At 40.3% G+C, this 21,314-nt stretch overlaps 1 protein-coding gene across 3 annotated transcripts in view; it reads left to right on the forward strand.

Annotated features, from left to right (window-relative positions):
- The window catches only part of DDX46 (DEAD-box helicase 46), a 71,996-nt gene extending 51,388 nt beyond the window's left edge, over positions 1–20,608 (forward strand). Inside the window, exons 17-23 of one of the 3 annotated variants that reach the window (XM_055112700.2) lie at positions 2,525–2,662; positions 2,996–3,145; positions 7,707–7,880; positions 8,774–8,992; positions 10,200–10,344; positions 18,256–18,329; positions 19,965–20,608. In XM_055112700.2, coding sequence (XP_054968675.1) covers positions 2,525–2,662; positions 2,996–3,145; positions 7,707–7,880; positions 8,774–8,992; positions 10,200–10,344; positions 18,256–18,329; positions 19,965–20,012 — 948 coding nt within the window. In that variant the 3' untranslated portion in view covers positions 20,013–20,608. Of the gene's footprint in view, positions 1–2,524; positions 2,663–2,995; positions 3,146–7,706; positions 7,888–8,773; positions 8,997–10,199; positions 10,345–18,255; positions 18,330–19,964 lie in introns of those variants that run through there. The other 2 variants (XM_055112699.2, XM_055112701.1) reach the window with 2 other exon arrangements.
- The last annotated feature ends 706 nt before the right edge of the window (positions 20,609–21,314 follow it).

Here is a 21,314-nt window from a genome sequence, read left to right on the forward strand (position 1 = left end):
ACATACATATATTACTTGCTTTTTTGACTCACCTGTATTCTAGAAACTGTATGGGTCTAACTCATTCCTTCTAGAGGCAGCAGACTAGTCTGTTGTTGGAGACATTGATTATGATATATTTAATTTTCTAACCCTGTACATTGCATAATAAAGCAATAAGTAGTATTTATATGCCATAGCTTACATTAATGGATAACGTATTATCTGCCATATATAATGTCATTTTAACTGTTTTACATATATAATGTTATTTTATCCTTACATATATAATGTCATTTTATCCTTAAAACTATTTAAGTGTTTTACATATGTAATGTCATTTTATCCTTAAAACTTTCCTTTGAGGTAAATAATATTACTCTATTTTATAGATGAGAAAAATTCATGCACATAGGATTTAGCTCACCTGCTTATGCACATTTAATAAGTAGTAATGGCATTTATTCTTTTAACCTATTGGAAGGAGTCAAGAATATTTTTTTGGAAAGGGCCATGTACTGAAAATTGTAGCCTATTTGGGCTCTGTCACATATTCTTCTCTTTCTCTCTCCTTCTCTGTGTACATATGTGTTATTGTGTATATGTTCATAACCCTATAAAAATGTAAATACTTGTAGCCCCGTAGGAGTACAAAAGCAGACCATGTGTCAAAGGCAGTGGCTATTTAGATATTTCTGTTTTTGTTTTTGTTTTTTTGAGATGGAGTCTCGCTCTGTTGCCCAGACTGGAGTGCAGTGGCACGATCTTGGCTCACTGCAACCTCTCCCTCCCGGGTTCAAACGATTCTCCTGCCTCAGCCTCCCAAGTAGCTGGGACTACAGGCGTGTGCCACCATGCCTGGCTAATTTTTTGTACTTTTAGTAGAGACGGGGTTTCTACTAAAACCTGTGTTAGCCAAGATGGTCTCGATCTCCTGACCTCGTGATCTGCCCGCCTTGGCCTCTCAAAATGCTGGGATTACAGGCGTGAGCCACTGCACCCGGCCAAGATATTTCTGAATTAAAATCTTAAACCATGTTTTAAAATTCGTAACAGTTGGCCGGGCGCGGTGGCTCACGCCTGTAATCCCAGCACTTTGGGAGGCCGAGGCGGGCGGATCACCTGAGGTTGGGAGTTCAAGACCAGCCTGACCAACATAGAGAAACCCTGTTTCTACTAAAATAAAAAATTAGCCGGGCATGGTGGCATATGCCTGTAATCCAAGCTACTCGGGAGGCTGAGGCAGGAGAATAGCTTGAACCCGGGAGGCAGAGGTTGCGATGAACCGAGATTGTGCCATTGCACTCCAGCCTGGGCAGCAGGAGCAAAACTCTTGTCTCAGAAACAAACAAACAAACAAAAAATCGCAACAGTTGACTGTTTGGGTCAGATTGTTTTTTTTGTTTTGTTTTTTACATTTTTGTGGAGATGTGGTCTTGCCATTTTTGCCCAGGCCGGCCTCCAACTCCTAGGCTCAAGCTATCTTTCCACCTCTGCCTCCCCAAGTGCTGGGATTACAGGTGTGAGCCATTGTACCCAGCAAGGTCAGATTGTTTTGTGAAGATAGCAAACTCTAGCGAGACTCCATCTCAAAAAAAAAAAGGAAAAACAAAAAACAAAATCAAAAGGTATGACCACACAATTGTGCATTTGTGTAAAATTACCTATGTTTCTTTTTTTTTTTGAGACGGAGTTTCACTCTTGTCACCCAGACTGGAGTGCATTGGCGCCATCTCACATGCACTGCAACCTCCGTCTCCCAGGATCAAGTGATTCTCCTGCATCAGCCTCCCAAGTAGTTGGGATCACAGGCATGCCACCACCACACTTGGCTAATTTTTTTGTGTTTTTAGTAGAGATGGGGTTTCACCATGTTGGTGAGGCTGGTCTTGACCTTCTGACCTCAAATGATACACACCCCCTTGGCCTCCCAAAGTGCTGGGATTACAGGCGTGAGCCACTGCGTCCAGCCAATTGCATATATTTCTACCTCTGTGTAAAGAAATTAGAAATTTTCTAGTTTGCTTGTGTTATTTTAAAATATTAAACTTGGGCCGGGCACAGTGGCTCGTGCCTGTAATCCCAGCACTTTGTGAAGCCAAGGCGGGCGGATCACCTGAGGTCAGGAATTTGAGACCAGCCTGGCCGACATGGTGAAACCACGTCTCTAGTAAAAATACAAAAATTAGCCAGGCATAGTGGCAGGCGCCTATAATCCCAGCTACTCGGGAGGCTGAGGCAGGAGAATCACTTGAACCCGGGAGGCAGAGGTTGCAATGAGCCAAAACTGCACCACTGCACTCCAGCCTGGGCAACAGAGTGAGACTCCATCTCAAAAAAATAAAAAACAACAAAAAATAAAAATTAAACTTGGATATTTCACTTTGAACCATTAAGTAATTTAGTAAGACTCTTTCGTGGCTTTTAAAATTCTTTAATGTTGTCAATCTCGAGGATTTATTAGGTGGATCAGATTTTATCTTATGATCTAAGTAGGATCCATCTTGTTAGTGTCTAATAATTGTACTTTTTCATCATGCATTAGGGTTATGCTTATACTTTTATCACAGAGGATCAAGCTCGCTATGCTGGTGACATAATTAAAGCTCTTGAATTGTCAGGGACTGCAGTACCTCCTGATTTAGAGAAACTGTGGAGTGATTTCAAAGATCAACAGAAAGCTGTGAGTTTTTAACCCATGTTACTCTTCTAGAAATCATTAATGTGACTAAACCTTGATTATTTAATTCTTGGAAATCTTTTATTTAACACTTGAAAATTTTGCTAGGACTATTTTTATTTCTCTCTAGAGGGAAAAATGAGTGAAAGCTAAAATCCTATCTTATTCTTGAACTTAGTATTTTGTGGTGTCTATGTAGAGCTCTTAGTTTATCTTACATGCTAGATGAAGTGTTTTTATTACATTGACATACACCACCTTGAAAAATAATTAGTATGAATTCCTAAACATTAAAGTTTTTACTACGAGATTAACTTCGTTTTCTTTTTTTGAAAGGAGGGGAAAATAATTAAAAAGAGTAGTGGGTTCTCTGGTAAGGGATTCAAGTTTGATGAAACAGAACAAGCTTTGGCTAATGAGAGGAAGAAGTTACAAAAAGCAGCTCTTGGTCTGCAAGATTCAGATGATGAGGATGCTGCAGTTGATGTAAGTACTATTATTCTCTCATTCTTAATTGAAGCAGTTATTTCTTTTGTACTGGAGGTCTTGCCATATATGGTTATCAAGATAGACAGTCACTGGAAACCTTCTTTACAAGAGGTTGGTTCCAGAACAGTTTTGGAAAATCTGCCTACTACATACCAATACCCCTCCTCTCAATATATAGACCACTCATTAGCACTTCAAAGGATGTGAAAAGTCCTTTTTTTTTTTTTTTTTTGCGATGGGAGTCTGGCTGTGTCACCCAGGCTGGAGTACGGTGGCGTGGTCTCCATTCACTGTAACCTCCGCCTCCTGGGTTCAAGCAATTCTCCTGCCTCGGCCTCCTGAGTAGCTGGGATTACAGGCATCCACCACCATGCCTGGCTAATTTTTGTACTTTTAGTTGAGGCGGGGTTTAACCTTCTTGCCCATGCTGGTCTCAGATTCCTGACCTCAAGTGATCCGCTTTCCTTGGCCTCCCAAAGTGCTGGGATTACAGGCGTGAGCCACCTCGTCTGGCCATGGATGTGAAAAGTCTTTAACGAATCTTGTTTAACTTCATTAAACCCAGAAATTCCCCAACATACCTGATCTCAGAACACTTTTGGACATATCATGTTAAACTTAAGTTCAGAAAATAATTTTGGAAATCAGAAATTCAACCTGATCTTATCATTAGGAAATTGACTCCAAGAAAAGATGTTAGGTCCAGGACCACAGTGGGAGTTAACACAGTCAGGACCAGAACCCAGTTGTCCTATTAACCTTAAGCCATTTCTTTCTAGGATACCATACTAGCTCAAAAAATTAGCCGGGCGTGTCTTGCTCTGTCACCCAGGCCGGACTGCAGTGTCGTAATCTCAGCTCACTGCAACCTCTGCCTCCCGGGTTCAAGCGATTCTCCTGTTTCAGCCTCCCTAGTAGCTGGGATTACAGGCACCCGCCACCACACCCGGCTGATTTTTGTATTTTTAGTAGAGATGGGGTTTCACCATATTGGCCAGGTTGGTCTCAAACTCCTGACCTCAGGTGATCCACCTGCCTTGGCCTCCCATAGTGCTGGGATTATAGGTGTGAGCCACTGTGCCTGGCCAATAAAGTCATTTTTTTTTTTTTTTTTTTTGAGACGGAGTCTCGCTCTGTCACCAGGCTGGAGTGCAGTGGCTCGATCTTGGCTCACTGCAACCTCTGCCTCTCAGGTTCAAGTGGTTCTCCTGCCTCAGACTCCCGAGTAACTGGAACGACAGGCACGCGCCACCATGCTTGGCTAATTTTTTTTTGTATTTTTTCTAGAGACAGGGTTTCACCATGTTGGCCAGGATGATCTTGATCTCTTGACTTCGTGATCCGCCTGCCTCGGCCTCCCAAAGTGCTCAGATTACAGGCGTGAGCCACCACGCCCGACCACATTTCATTTTTTAAATTTATCTGTTACCATGTAACAAATCAAAACTTAGCAGGTTAAAGCAATAAACACTTATTATCACATAGTTCCTTATGGTCAGGAAATCAGGAGCAGTTTAGTCAGGTAGTTCTGGCTTAGGCGCTCGTGAGATTGCAGTCATCTGCAGGCTTGACTGTTGCTGGATGATCTGCTTCCATCATCAGTCACTTTGATGTAGATAGGATGCCTCAGTTCTTCACCTCTTTGCCTGTCCTTACCCACATGGCAGCTGGCTTTCCCCACAGTGAGTGATCAAAGAGAGCAAAGAGAAAGCTTTAGTGCTTTTTATGACTGTCTCTGAAATTACACACTGTCACTTCCACTTTATTCTTTGTGGGGTTTTTTTTGTCTTGTTTTGTTTTGTTTTGGAAACAGTCTGACTCTGTTGCCCAGGCTGGAGTGCAGTGGTGCGAACTCAGCTCACTGCAGCCTCAGCGATCTTCCCACCTCAGCCTCTTGAGTAGCTGGTACTATGGGTGCACCACCATGCCCTGTTAATATATATTTTAAAATGTTTTTTTTTAGAGTCGAGGTCTCGCTATGTTGCCTAGGTTGGTCTGAAATTCCTGGGCTCAAGTGATCCTCCTGCCTCAGCCTCCCAAAGTGATGGTATTACAAACATGAGCCACCATGCCCAGCCCACTTTCTTCTATTAGAAGGAAGTCATTAAGTCCAGCCCACACTCAGGAAAAAAGACTATTAAATAATTTGTAGCCATGTTTTAAAAACATCTGTCACTTTTTGACATTATGGTAGTTTCCTCTTTTCTGTGGTTTTAGTTGCCATAGGTTAACCACAGTCTGAAACTATTACAGTATTTTGAGACCACATTCATATAACTTTTATTACAGTATATTGCTATAATTGTCCTATTTTATTGTTGTTAATATCTTAACTGTACCTAATTTATAAATTAAACTTTATCATAGGTATGTATGTATAGGAAAAAACAGTGTATGTCGGTGCGGTACTATCTCTGTTTTTAGGCATTCACTGGGGTTCTTGGAATGTATTCCATGTGTAAAGGGAAAACTGCAGTATTTTTAACTGTTTTTTAAAATCTTGTGATAAAATACGGTGATTGTTTCTTCGGGTGTTAAAGTAATATATAATTTTATGAAAAATGTAAACAGTACTTAACATGAATAAAATCAAAAGTAAGGTTAGCTCTACCAGCTAGCATTGTATACTTCCCCCTTTCCTGATTTTATGAATTTGTTCAGATTGTAATACCATGAATGCTATTTAATTTAAAACGATTTTACTCAGGTAAATGTTGAGTTTTAAAACTAGTTGATAACTGACCGCCTGTTGGTGTTTTTTTGGGGTTTTGTTTTGTTTTTATGAGACAGGATCTCACTCCATCAACCAGGCTGGAGTAAAGTGGCGTGATCTTGGCTGACTGTAGCCTCGACCTCCTGGGCTCAGGTGATTCCCCACCTCAGCCTTCTGAATATCTGGGACTACAGGCATGTGCCACCATGCCTGGGTAACTTTTATATTTTTTGTAGAGACAAGGTTTCGCCATGTTGCCCAGGCTGGTCTTGAACTCCTGGGCTCAAGTAATCCTCCTGCCTTGAACTCTCAAAATGCTGGGATTATAGGCAGGAGCCACTGTGCCTGGCCATAACTAAAACCCTTTAATAGGTAATAAATGTTTTAAGAAGAATCTAAGGCTGGGTGTGGTGGCTCATGGCCTGTAATCCCAACACTTTGGAAGGCCGTGGTGGGAGGATAGCTTGAGCCCAGGAGTTCAAGACCCTCCTAGACAACACAGTGAGACCCCATCTCTATAAAAAGGTTTTTAAAATTAGCTGGACATGCTAGTGCACGCTGTGGTCCTAGCTACTTGGGAGGCTGAGATATGAGGAACCCTTGAGCCTGGGAGTTAAAGGCGACCCTGTCTCAAAAAAATACAAAAGCTAAACGGACTGTTTTTATTGTAGTAAAAGAGCTTTGTAAATTAACCAATTAATTTTTAAGCCCTAAATAAGCTTTTCTGTGCATTTGAGATCTAGAAGATACAGCTTTATTAATCTAATCTAAATTTCTGGAGGGGGCTTGTATTTCTGTAATCAGTGATATCAGTAGTCACTGTTGGGCAAAGGGCATTTTTTAAAAGAAATGCACATAGCAGGCTGGCCGTGGTGGCTCACGCCTGTAATCCCAGCGCTTTGGAAGGCCAAGGTGGGCGGATCACGCGGTCAGGAGATGAGACCATCCTGCCTAACACGGTGAAACCCCATCTCAACTAAAAATACAAAAAATTAGCCAGGTGTGGTGGCGGGCACCTGTAGTCCCAGCTACTCAGGAGGCTGAGGCAGAAGAATGGCGTGAACCTGGGAGGCGGATCTTGCAGTGAGCTGAGATGGCGCCATTGCACTCCAGCCTGGGAGACAGAGCAAGACTCCGTCTCAAAAAAAAAAGGAAATGCACCTAGCAGTAGGGCTCATGTGACTCCTGTCAAAGCAAAGCTTTCATCATTGCGCTTGCCTTGATGGGGAAACAACCTGCATTTGTTGCCTTTCTTGATTCAAAGGAATAAGGGAATAAGCCTTTTCTGGTTCAGTTACCCAGTTTTTAAGGCAAATCCAATTGGATTTTATGGGTTGGGAAGAGTTTTGAGAGCTTTGCCTTAGGAACATGTTATATCACTCCCCCTGAGAATTATTGACTATATTTTTAGTAGGCCACTGACCTTGAGTTATAGTCCTTGTTCCAGCCTGTTTCATTGCAATATAATTTGGTCTCAAGGCCTGAGCCCTGGGGCAAGTCAGCTGCATCCTATTGGCTATTCTGTCTTGAAAGCACATGTTTCCTCATTTATTGAACAGGGATGAAGTTTCTGGTCCTCTCAGGAGTCTGATGACGTGGTTTATGCAATGTTGTTTCTCTGTTTTCTATTTTTCTCCCTACCATAGACAACTGATTTTTTAAATGAAATGTGACTTTTAACAAATAGGTGGTATATTTTCCCATGGATCTGTGTAGTAGGATTTGTGTAAATATAACTGATTCCAGCCTTTTGGTGGAAACATTCCTTATTTATTTCTGTAGAATAACTTAATTTGGTATTTCTAATTCAGTTTTTTACTAGTCCTTTTTTTCCTTTTGATCTAGATTGATGAGCAAATTGAAAGCATGTTTAATTCAAAGAAGAGAGTAAAGGATATGGCTGCTCCTGGAACATCAAGTGTTCCTGCTCCAACTGCAGGAAATGCTGAGAAATTAGAAATTGCTAAGAGATTGGCTCTTAGAATCAATGCCCAGAAGAATTTGGGCATCGAGTCTCAGGTATTAAGTAATTTGTTCCAAGTCTCAGTCAATACTTTTAAGAAGTTCTTTGATTTTACTTTTCAGGAATTATGTTGAGCACAAGTAAACAAGTTGTCCTAGACATTGAGTTTGTGAGAATTTAACACTCTCAATACAGAATTTTTTGATAATTGCATTTGGATGATTTCTCTAGTGCTATTAACTGAGGACTTTGGGCCTATTCTGGAATTTCTAACTGTTAGCCACTGGTAGTTTTATAGGGTAGTATTCTGATGAGTCTTAACAAAATCTTAAAGATGTATTAATAATTCTCTTTTTCTTTCTTTATCTGCTTTTATTGGGCACACAACTCCCTGGATATACAAACACCCAGTTACATGACTCAAATTAATATGGTCTTAAACAGTGGAGAAATGTGATTTTTAAATATTTCACGTTATCTTTTTCTTGGAAGCTTACTTGTTATTTTGAAGGTTTTGAGGCAGTCATTAACTATAACGTTTGTAATGTTGGGTTGGGTCATAGAGATGAAGGAGCTCAGTGATGGTAGTAGTACAAACATTCAAATTCGGAGGAGACTCCTAGGAATTAGAGTATGCAAATGATTTTCGAAATATTTACTGTGTCTGACATCAAGAGTTAGCTAATTATCAACTACATCTCTATGATCTAGTAGAATATTTAATAGAGTTGAATGTTCTCCAGTTTTCTTATCCACTAGGAGGTACATTAAACTACATTATAAATATATATTGCTAAATCACACGTATCAATGAGACTATGCATTAGAAAGGTTTATTTATTAAACTTGCATACAAAGTTAGTAGCTTTTCAGAGAATAATTTGTGGTGTGGTCCCTACTCTTGTCTCTGCCCTCATTTGAGATTTAACTAAGTCTTCTTTAACTACAGGATGTGATGCAGCAGGCCACCAATGCAATTCTTAGGGGTGGCACCATTCTGGCTCCCACTGTTTCTGCAAAAACCATTGCAGAACAACTTGCTGAAAAGATCAATGCCAAGCTCAATTATGTGCCTTTAGAGAAACAAGAAGAAGAGAGACAGGATGGTGGACAGAATGAATCTTTTAAGAGATATGAAGAAGAATTAGAGATCAATGACTTCCCACAGGCAAGTAACAGGTTTAAACCTTTTTTTATTGTGAAGTAGCAACTCTTCTTTGGAGGAAAAATCTCATCTTTAAAACCCATGAACATTTTAATAGCTCCTTCACTCTTTACCTAAATGGAGGATATAACAATAGAAATTTGATTTTTATGAGTATGTTCAAGGTACATTAGGATCTAAATGAACTTATGATGCAGGTATGTATTAATAATGATCTTTGTTTTCTTTGTTTGTTTGTTGTTTTTTTTTTTTTTTGAGACAGACTTTTGCTCTTATCACCTAGGCTGGAGTACAATGGTGCGATCTCGACTCACCTCAACCTCCGCCTCCCGGGTTCAAGCGATTCTCCTCCCTCAGCCTCGCGAGTAGCTGGGATTACAGGCATGCGCCACCATGCCCAGCTTATTTTTGTATTTTTAGTATTTTTAGTAGAGACAGGGCTTCACCATGTTGTTCAGTCTGGTCTCGAACTCCCGACCTCAGGTCATCTGCCCGCCTCGGCCTCCCAAAGTGCTGGGATTACAGGCATGCAGCACCAAGCCTGGCTAATTTTTCTATTTTTAGTAGAGACGGGGTTTCTCCATGTTGGTCAGGGTGGTCTCGAACTCCCAACCTCAGGTGATCCGCCCACCTTAGCCTCCCAAAGTGCTGGAATTACAGGTGTGAGCCATCACGCCCGGCCAATAATGATCTCAATATTGACCATAGGGCCCGGTGAGGTGGCTCACGCCTGGAATCCCAGCACTTTGGGAGACTAAGGTGGGTGAATCACCTGAGGTCGGGAGGTCGAGACCAGCCTGACCAACATGGTGAAACCCCGTCTCTACTAAAAATACAAAAATAAGCTGGGCATGGTGGCGCATGCCTGTAATCCCAGCTACTCGGGAGGCTGAGGGAGGAGAATCGCTTGAACCTGGGAGGTGGAGGTTGCGGTGAGCCAAGATTGCACCATTGTATTCCAGCCTGGGCAAAAAGAGCGAAAACTCCGTCTCAAAAAGAAAAAAAAAAAGAATATATATATATATATAGAGAGAGAGAGAGAGAGAGAGAGGGAGAGAGAGGGAGAGAGAGGGAGAGAGAGGAGAGAGAGAGTTGAGAGAGAGAGAGAGAGACCATAATATGATATCAGCCAGCCTAGTCTTTGTCAGCACTCCTGGATTTTTTTGTCCTGTTATGAAGTGATTTTGCTTTTCGTTACCTTTTCTTTTAGACTGCTAGGTGGAAAGTTACCTCTAAGGAAGCTCTGCAGAGAATCAGTGAATACTCTGAAGCCGCAATTACAATCAGAGGAACCTACTTCCCTCCTGGCAAAGAACCCAAGGAAGGCGAGCGGAAGATTTACTTGGCAATTGAAAGTATGTACTGTTAGTTCTGTTTCAATCTTGAATTTAGATCAAGGTTGATGTAGATGTAATAAACGCAAAGAGCATGTGAGGTCAATTCTAGAGAGAACTGAAAGTAAGAAACACCTCTGAAAAAAAATCTTATGACATTTGAGGTCTTTATATAGAAGAATTTCAGTACATATGCAAAGGTAAATGATCTGTTTCCGAGACTCAGTTTTGGCAATTTAGTCAAATTTGAAAATTAAAAGAAAACTTACATTTTAAGGACTGACCTGTTTATGCTTCTAGTAAGTGGAATATTCTGGCCTAAGTTTAGGTTGGAAAGTAAATCAAGTGTATTAGTCCACTTAATGAATGTTTATCTAGGCAAATATTGCCTGTGAAATTATGCCCATGAAAGTTTATGCCTTTAACAAAATAAGAAGTAGACAATGCCACAACCTAACGGATGTAAATAATACATTATGTAACAGCAATCAGGTTTGGTTTTTAACTTTATTTCATACATTCATGAATGAATTCATTCCAGAGGCAATTTCCATCTTTATTTATTTTGAGACAGGGTCTTATTTTGTCTGGCTGGAGCGTAGTGGCGCAATCTCAGCTCACTGTAGCCTCAACCTCCTGGGCTCAAGTGATCCTCCCACCTCAACACCCCCAAGTAGCTGGGACTACAGGAACATGCCACCACACCTGACTTTTTTTTTTTGTCTTTTTGTAGAGACAAGGTTGTGTTTTGGTGCCCAGGCTGGTCTCCAACTCCTCAGCTCAAGGGACCCGCCCCCGCTCAGCCTCCCAAAGTGCTAGGATTGCAGGCATGAGCCAATGTGCCCAGCCTATTTTGTTTTTTCTGATGTGTTACTCTACTGCATAGTAGGACACCCTGTCACACTTTATTTATGTTTTTGATTTTTGTTTTGTTTTGTTTTGCTTTTTTCCCCGAGATGGAGTCTTGCTCTGTTGCCCAGAGCTGGAGTGCAATAGTGCGATCTTGACTCACTGCAACCTCCACCTCCCGGGTTCAAGCAGTTCTCCTGCCTCAGCCTCCCAAGTAGCTGGGATTACAGGCATGCACCACCATGCCTGGCTCATTTTTGTATTTTTAGTAGAGACGGGGTTTCACCATGCTGGCCTGGCTGGTCTCAAACTCCTGACCTCATGGTCCACCCGCCTTGGTCTCCCAAAGTGCTGGGATTACAGGCATGAGCCACTGCGCCCAGCCCACTTTATTTATATTTAATCTGAACATCTTTGTTATTGGTATTTTAAGTGGTTTTTGTTTTTGTTTTCTGACATTATGTGAAATGGAAGCAAGACAGAACTAGACTGCTAGATAATAGCACCATCTGTTCTGGCTTCATTTCCTTGACACCATAGCATTGTAGTCAGTACAGGGTTTAGCACTCTATCGCCCAGGCTGGAGTGCAATGGCACGATCTTGGCTTACTGCAACCTCCGCCTTCAGGGTTCACGCGATTCTTGTGCCTCAGCCTCCTGGGTAGCTGGGACCACAGGCATGTGCTACCATACCTGGCTAATTTTTGTATTTTTGGGTAGAGTTGGGGTTTCACCATGTTGGCCAGGCTAGACCTCTTACTTCTTGATTGTACTGTCTCCATTTGGAACTATTTTTAAAATCTGTAGCAGTCTTTTGCTATTTAGGACTTACATTGAGGTAAAATTCATGTAACAAAAGTTTGTCCATTTTAACCATTAAAAATGTACAGTTCAGTCCTCAGTACCTTCGTGAAACTTAAACAGGATTCAGTGAAAGCAGTGCTTGGAGAGAAATTTCTAGCTGTAAATGCCTGCATTATAAAAGATCTCAGTTAACTGCCTTTTTTGTGTTAGAGTAATCTTTTCTTTTGTTTTTTTTGTTTTTTTTTTTGAGACAAAGTCCCACTGTGTCATCTAGGCTGGAGTGCAGTGGCACAATCTCGACTCACTGTAACTCCCACCTCCTGGGTTCAAGTAATTCTCGTGCCTCAGCCTCCCGAGAAGCTAGGATTACAGGTGCCCCCCCGCCACACCTAGCTAATTTTCGTTTTTTTTTTTTTTGTGAGAGAGAGTCTTGCTCTGTTGCCCAGGCTAGAGTGCAGTGGCGCAATCTCGGCTCACTGCCAGCTCCGCCTCCCGGGTTCACGCCATTCTCCTGCCTCAGCCTCCCAAGCAGCTGGGACTACAGGCGCCCACCACCATGCCCGGCTAATTTTTTTTTTTGTATTTTTAGTAGAGACAGGGTTTCACCATGTTAGCCAGGATGGTCTCGATCTCCTGACCTTGTGATCCGCCCGCCTCGGCCTCCCAAAGTGCTGGGATTACAGGCATGAGCCACTGCGCCTGGCCAATTTTTGTATTTTTAGTAGAGATGAGGTTTCACCATGTTGGTCAGGCTGTTCTCAAACTCCTGACCTCAGGTGATCCACCTGCCTCTGCCTCCCAAAGTGTTGGGATTACAGGCATGAGCCACTGTGCCCCACCGTGTTAAAGCAATATTTTCTTGTGTGCCATTTTGATTTGCTCTTGTTTCTGGGGTTTTTTTGTTTTTTTTTTTTTTGAGAGGGAGTCTAGCTCTGTCACCAGGCTGGAATGCAGCTGCGCAATTTCGGCTCACTGCAACCTCTGCCTCCCAGGCTTAAGCGATTCTATTGCCTCAGCCTCCCGAGTAGCTGGGACTACAGGCAAGCACCACCATGCCCAGCTACTTTTTGTATTTTTAGTAGACATGGGGTTTCACCATGTTGGCCAGGATGGTCTCAATCTCCTGACCTCATGATCTGCTTGCCTTGGCCTCCCAAAGTGCTGGGATTACAGGCAGGAGCCACCACGCCCGGCCTACTTCTTTCTTTTGCTATATGTATTTTTAGGTTTTTTTTTTTTTTTGAGATGGAGTCTCACTCTTTTGCCCAGGCTGGAGTGCAATGGTGCTGTCTCGTCTCACTGCAACCTCCACCTCCCAGGTTCAAGGAGTTCTCCCTTGGCCTCCCTAGTAGCTGGGATTACAGATGCATGCCTAGCTAATTTTATTTTTAGTAGAGATGGAGTTTCACCACGTTGGCCAGGCTGTTCTTGAACTCCTGACCTCAGGTGAACTGCCTACCTCAGCCTCCCAAAGTGCAGGGATTACAGGCCTGGGCCACCGTGCCCAGCCAGGTATTTTCTTAGTGGTTACTCAGTGGATTGCAATTAATATCTTAATTCATAACAACATAGTTCAATTAATGCCAACTTAGTTTTAATACTATACAAAAATTTTGCTCCTATACAGTCCCATCTATTTTTTTGTTGTTATTGACACAAAATTCCTGTATATGTTTTTCTAAGAGACAGGGTCTTGATCTGTCACTCAGGCTGGAGTGCAAAGGTGAGATTATAGTTTACTGTAGCTTCAAACTACAGGGTTCAAGTGATCCTCTATCCTTAGCCTCCTGAACAGCTAGGACCACAGGCCTGTGCCACCATGCCTAGCTAATGAAAAAAATTTTTTTTTCTAGAGACAGGGTCTTGCTATGTTACAGTCTAGGCTTGTCTTGAACTCCTGGCTTCTCGTGTACTCCCACATCGGCCTCCCAAACCTACTCATCTTTTTTTGAGACAGAGTCTTGTTCTGTCACCTGTCCTGGAGTGCAATGACCCAGTCACAGCTCAAGCAAGCCTCCCACCTCAGCCCCCCATTTAGCTGGGACCACAGGTGTATGCCACTATGTCCAGCTAAATTTTTGTATTTTTTGTAGAGATGGGTTTTCACTATGTTGCCCAGACTGTTCTTGAACTCCTGGGCTCAAGTGATCCTCCTGCCTCAGCCTCCCAAAGTGATGGGATTACAAACGTGAGCCACCATGCTGGGCCCAGACCTGTACATCTTCATACATTCTGTATTCTTCAACATAGATTCATAATTATTTTATGTAATTTTTAAATCATACAGGAAATAAAGAGAAGCTACAAACTAAAAATAATACTGACTTTTATATTTACTTATGTAGCTATGAGTATTCTTTGTTTCCTCATTCAAGTAATCTAGGGTTCTTTCACTTCAGTCTGGAGGATTTCCTTTTGTATTTCTTGTAGGGCAGGTATACTAGCAACTAACTCGGGTTTTGTTTATCTGAGAATTTCTTAATTTCATCTTTTTTTTTTTTTGACATGGAGTCTCGCTCTGTCACCAGGCTGGAGTGCAATGGTGCAATCTTGGCTCACTAAAACCTCTGCCTCCTGGCAGCCTCCCAAGTAGCTGGGATTATAGGCACATGCCACCACACCCAGCTAATTTTTGTATTTTTAGTAGAGATGGGGTTTCACCATTGTTGGCCAGGATGGTCTCGATCTCCTGACCTCGTGATCCTCCTGCCTTGGCCTCCCAAAGTGTTGGGATTACAGGCGAGAGCCACCACGCCCAGCAAATTCAGTTGTTACGTTTTCCATGTTTTTCCCACTCTACCATTGAGTCATGGTAAGTTTCATACATATTTTTAAATGGCATACAAAGGATGTGTGGCCAGAACTAGGCAAACTACACTTTTTTCTTCATGTTTGTGACTATGAGAAACTGACTTAGATCTATTTGAAGTCAGGTTTAAAAATGGCATCCTTTTGTGTATCCTGAAATACTTTTGGTCTGCCAGTGACCCAGTATGTTTCTAACTCAGGTAACACTGTTTCTTATTACATAGTGAAATGGGGGTTGCTGACCCCTGGGTCTTCAAGCAGAGAAAACTTAAGCTGATGTGTTTCTGTAGTTGGAACTGGACAGGTCTTTGCTACTGTGTTAATTAGATCATACAGGCTGAAGACAATGATAGAGGAATGTGGCAATAAAACCTTTGGTGTACATGGAGTCAGGATTTTATTTTCTGCTTGAATACATGGGTATCATTTAAGCAAAATTAATATTTTAACTGCTTGCCTTATAAAGAGGTAAGTGAGAGACATGATTATTTGCTTTGAAAAAGAATTCTTTTCGTAATTCATTTATTAATTTAAATGCAGTGTTTGCTTAGTATGGTATAATTGATATATCAAATTTCAATTTATGTATAACTTTATCAGAACACATCTCTACTACCAAGTGATGTGAAGTGAGATATTCACTGATTCCACAGCTCCGATGTAGTTTTCCTTTCATCCAGAATGGTTCTGGTCATTTGTCTCCACTGTCAATTTACACTCAGGAAATAACGTCTAATTTTTATAATAATCTAAGCAAGTCTCCTCAGTAAAAAAGCAACTTTGTTGAAAGCAAATCTTAAGAATAATCTAGAAATATAATGATAATGGCCGGGCGCGGTGGCTCACGCCTGTAATCCCAGCACTTTGGGAGGCCGAAGCGGGCGGATCACAAGGTCAAGAGTTTGAGACCAGCCTGGCCAACATAGTGAAACCCCGTCTCTACTAAATACAAAAATTAGCTGGGCATGGTGGCGGGAGCCTGTATCCCAGCTACTCGAGAGGCTGAGTACCTTGGAACCAGAAGGTAGAGGTTGCAGTGAGCTGAGATGGCGCCACTGCACTCCAGCCTGGGCAAAAACAGCAAAACTCTGTCTCAAAAAAAAAAAAGAAAAGAAAAGAAAAGAAAAAGAAATATAATGATATTGAATAAGAGCTAGGGTTTGGTAATTTAAGTGATCTAAATCTTTTAGAATTTTCAGAGGTAATTAGATTTTTTAAAGGATCATTTAGTTTTTGAAACTCCAAACTCAACTAAACACTAACAGGATGAAAACAGGTGTTGCTACTGTGGAATGAGCCTAGTGTCATCTGTTTCTAGTTCTGTAATTGGAGGGACCCCACTGCCTGGCTGGCTCCTTGGAGGCTCTGTTTGGCTCAGCAGCTCCAGGCCTCCCACCAGGCAAAGGGAAGGAGAACAGGAAGGACTTACATGCCTAGTCAGCCTGTATAATTTATATAGCCTGTTCTGTGACCCTCTCTTTTTACTAGTGGAGAATCCCTTAAAAGCAGCCACAGTTGTTTTAGGACCAGTGAAAGGAAATGCCCGTTTTTCCATAGCTGCTTATAAACATATGTAACCTATTACAAGAAGTTACATAAGTCAGAATTTAAACTGGTCCAAATTGTCGGGCTCTGATAAAAGTAGGAAAATTAATTTTCCAGTTAAATCTAGGCGAGAGTGTCATTTTCCTTCTTTTTAAAGTTGCACAAAAATATCAACAAGCTTCACACCAACTCATACCAAGCAACGTGTTTTCCTCCTAAATTTCATTTTTGTTGTAATTTTCAGTTTGACTTCGGTCTTGATTCTTCTGTTTCTCTTCCCTTCCAGCACTCACCTTCCCCATGTAGTTTTATAGTGTTGTGATTAGTGGCTAGTGGAGGTATAGGATTTAAATTAGATATGTTGCTATGACTTCATAGCCATACCCTTGGCCTTTTCCTTCCTGTTGTGCAACTGTTTCTGTCTCTCTTTCTAGCTCCGTCTCTGTCTCTCTCTGGGGACAGAAAAGTTACTCATTTCTAATATGGGGGGAAATTTTCTCGTTTATTACAAATCTTTCCCTCATTTGTGTTTTTTAAAAATACACGGAATGATAAAAATATAGCTCTCTACGTTGCAAACCCAGTCCTCCTTTTATTCTTAGACATTTCAATGTTTAGTCTTCTTTGATTCAGCTCTTTTTCTCTTCTCAGTGTGCAATATGGTGTCTATCTGTACTTACCTACTCACTGGCGTTGTCCATTGGCTCCAGATTCTACCCAGCCTACCCTTGATGGCTCTCTAATCTCTGCCACTTCTAAACTTCTGGTCCATATTTCCATTGGCCTCATCTATATTTCCAATTGGATGTCTGATGAGCACCTCAACTACAGCAATTTTAGAATTAAATTTCACCCATTATCACTGTCCAAAAAACACCTGTTTTCCTCCTGGAATCAATATATTCTTTTACTTCTGCCTTTTTTCACTTGCCAGCCAGCTCTTAATATCTTAATTTGTTTCTCTTTTTCACTGTTCATATCCCATCAGAAAAAATATCTTGTCCATTCTACCTCAAAAGTGTGCTCTTGTGATGGTATAAATACAATATTGTGAGAGCACTAAGGAAAAAAACACTTAACTGTGCCTTTAAGAGTCAGGAAAACTTCCTAAAAGTGGTATTTAAAAGTGAAGTTTGTGAACTACTTCCTTTTCATCCTGTTTTGATATCTTTACAAGTTTGTTTTTCTAGTCTGTAAGCTTTTAAAGAGCATGAATTTGTTCTTTATATGTTAAATGTCTCACAGTATGTGAGAGGTGAGTGCTTAATGTTTATGAAATTGATAACTGTGAATGAATGTCTGCAGCCTACCTCATCTAGTCAGCTATCTTGCGGTGTTCTTTCACACTCCTTTTCCAACCACGCTACGCTTCTCTTAGTCTTCAATAATTAAGCATGCTTGTCTTAACTCTGTATCATTACGCATGTAATTAATTCCCTTTGCAAAATACTCTTATGATATCTTTCCTCCCTCCAATTGGCTAGTCCTCCTTTTATTTTAAGGATTTTGTTCAGACGAGACCCTTCTGAAACATTTGTAGACTTCAGTGAACATCATAAATGTCTAATAGATACTTACTAAATGAATAAACCAAGGAAGTTATATTTCCCTTTAGCTTTCTCTTACTATTTCCTGGACAAATCACTAATAGTCTTTTTATTGCACTCTTTTTAATCACCATACTAGGAACTCTTAACACATAATATGACCTCAGTGGTTATATTTGAAACTCTGAAAGTAATCAAAATAATAAGCAGCCATTATATAATGTGGGTAATGTTCCACCAGGCATTAAATGGCTATCTTGGCAGGCAGTACAGTGTTTCTGAAAGTCACCTACAGTGTTTCTTCCTGGACCTCCGTGATATGGGTAAACACAGTGTAAGTTTAGTAATGTGAATAATATGCTTTCCACTCAATCACCAGGTGCCAATGAACTGGCTGTGCAGAAAGCAAAGGCAGAAATCACCAGGCTCATAAAAGAAGAGCTGATCCGGCTGGTGAGTGAAAACCTTAAAGTTTCGTTTGTTTTGTTTTAATAAGTGTTTTATTGAAATATAAATACAGACAAGTACTCAAATCATAAACATATAGTTTGATGAATTTTCACAAAGTAATAAGCATACCAGTGTAGTCACTACCCAGATCAAGAAATAAAAAACATTACTAGTATCCCAGAAGTCTTCTCTGTGTCTATTCTTGTCACTATTCATCTCCCCCCAACAAAACCATACCTTGAATTTTTTTTCTTTTCTTTTCTTTTTCTTTTTGGAGACTGAGTCTTGCATTGTCACCCAGGCTGGAGTGCAATGGCACGATCTCGGCTCACTGCAACCTCCGCCTCCTGCGTTCAAGCGATTCTCCTGCCTCAGCCTCCTGAGTAGCTGGGATTACAGGCGCACACCACCGCATCCGGCTAATTTTTGTATTTTTAGTAGAGATGGTGTTTCACTGTGTTGGCAAGGCTGGTCTCGAACTCCTGACCTCATGATTCACCTGCCTTGGCCTCCCAAAGTGCTGGGATTACAGGCGTGAGCCGTGGCGCCCGGCCCTATATTGTGAATTTTAAAATCATAGATTAGTTTTTCCTGTTTTTGAACTCCACATAAGTGTAATCATGTGTTTGCACCTTTTGCATCTAGTTTCCTTCACTCAACATTTTGAGGAGATCGGTCCATGTTATTGCATGTAGCAATAATTCATTCATTTTCATGGCCATATAATATTTATATGATTATACAACAATTAATTTATATTTATATATTGGATTTGGGGGCTATTCTTATTTTTGGTTTTTATGAATAACACTTCTGTGAACATTATTCCATGTGCGTTTGGTATATATTAGCATGATTTTTTCATTGGGTATATACCTAGGAGTAGAATTGTTAATTATAGGCTAGGTATTGCTAAATAGTTTTCCAAAGAGGTTACATCAATTCACACTCAATCCAGAAGTGTAGAAAATTCCAGTTGTTCTACATATTTGCCAACACATGGTGTTGTCAGTGTCTTTAAACTTAAACAATGACTTAATTTGATTTTGGAAAAAGCCCTTTACAGACTGCCTTTCCCAAGGAGGTAGACATGTCCTTGTGTCTTTAGTGCCAGTTGCAGCTTATAAACACTCCCTACAGTGTGTACATTTCCTTTGAAAGGAAACGTTGTCTTTTCTCTAAGTGTAATTCTGAGAGCTTTTCTAAAATTCCCCTCACAGAGCATTCCTTTTTTTGGGGGGGGGTGGGGGTGGTTAGAAGTTTAATGAAAAGTGGGTTCACAAAATAAGAGGGAAAAAGTAAAACAGCTGTTAAATCATGTGCTTAATACTATTTCACCAAGGAGTGATCGAAAAGAATCTTGTGCCCATAGATGCTACCACCATTAAGTTGATTCAAAACATAGTTGTTAAGGAATAGTTGAGTGAACAGAGAATTCATTAGTTATTGAATAGTTTTTCCTTTCTCAATTCAGTAATAGTAACATTTAAAATTTTAAATAACCAATAGTTTTATAAGTTGGCAAAGGAAATGATCTTAAATATTTCCTTATGGGTTTGTTTGGTTGGTTGGTTGGTTGGTTCATTGTTTTTTTTGTTTTGCTTTCTCTGATGACATATCTTTTATTTCCTATTACAGCAAAATTCATACCAACCAACAAATAAAGGAAGATACAAAGTCTTATAGACATCCGGAAAAAAGATTTTTACCTGTGCTGGTCTATGATATATGTGACAGTTGCTGTCTGCAGTTTACAATGTATTGTAAATTAAGATTTTTTAAATTCTATCTTGCTGATTTTTTTTAAATATAAGAAACTGGTACTTGGTAAAGAAATCTGTCCGTAAGTACCCCCACAATCAGTCAAACTATATTTAAAGCCAGCCTGTTTTCAGAGTATGATGTCCTTTAATGTAAACTCAAATATCAATATTTTAAATGTCCGGATAATATTCTAGAGGTTTAAAAAATGGAAATATTTGAACTTTCTATTGAAGACAATAAAGTACACAAGTCGTTAAGGGGCTATTCACTTTATCCTGTACTTTCAATGAAATTGTGATCATTTCCTAAGAAAAGGTAAAATTCACTATCGTATTTTGTGTCCCCACCTTGATGTTACATGACTCTGGAACAATATGAACTGGATTTAAGAATGTTATAATAGAAGTATTACAAAATGGGTTGAGAGTTTTTGTTTCAATTTTTATTATCATAAATGGGCAAAAAGTAGTTGGACTGATTTCGGTTTTTATACAAGTAAAGATTTAATAGTATAAGGATTTTTTTGCATTTCTTTACACTGAGTGTAAAACTCTACAAAGAGTTTTAGTATTTACTACTTTGAGGTTTCCCTCACAACTTCTGGCTCCATACCTAGCCCCTCTTTTATAATCTTCCTTAAAAGAAAGAGTGTAGCCTATAAATACTAAATATGATACCTTTTCCTTCTAGAAAGTGTTTGTTTATATATCTATATATGTTGTATGTACAAATATCCTACTACTTTTAATCTGATTTTTCTTCAGGATTATTGAGTAGGTTGTGAATTTTCTTTCTTAAAAATTGTAAACATAATGGTACCCAAGTTTTAAACTTAGATGTGCTTCATCTTAGTGAAATTTAATTCACAAGGAATCATAAATTGTGTTTTTGAGGCTGGGCGCAGTGACTCACACCTGTATCCCAGCAATTTGGGAGGCCGAGGTGGGCAGATCACTTGAGGTCAGGAGTTCAAGACTAGCCTGGTCAACATGGTGAAACCCTGTCTCTACTAAAAATACAAAAATTAGTCGGCATGTTGGTGGGTGGCTGTAATCCCAGCTACTCAGGAGGCTGAGGCAGAAGAATCTGAGCCAAGATAACACCATTGCACTCCAGCCTGGGCGACAGAGTGAGACTATCTCAAAAATAAATAAATAAATAAATAAATAAATAAATAGTATTTTTGAGCCTTCAAGATACAGTTCCTGAATATTCTAATTTAAA

Source organism: Pan paniscus, chromosome 4, assembly GCF_029289425.2.
Source record: "Pan paniscus chromosome 4, NHGRI_mPanPan1-v2.0_pri, whole genome shotgun sequence".
NCBI classification, from domain to species: Eukaryota; Metazoa; Chordata; class Mammalia; order Primates; family Hominidae; genus Pan; species Pan paniscus.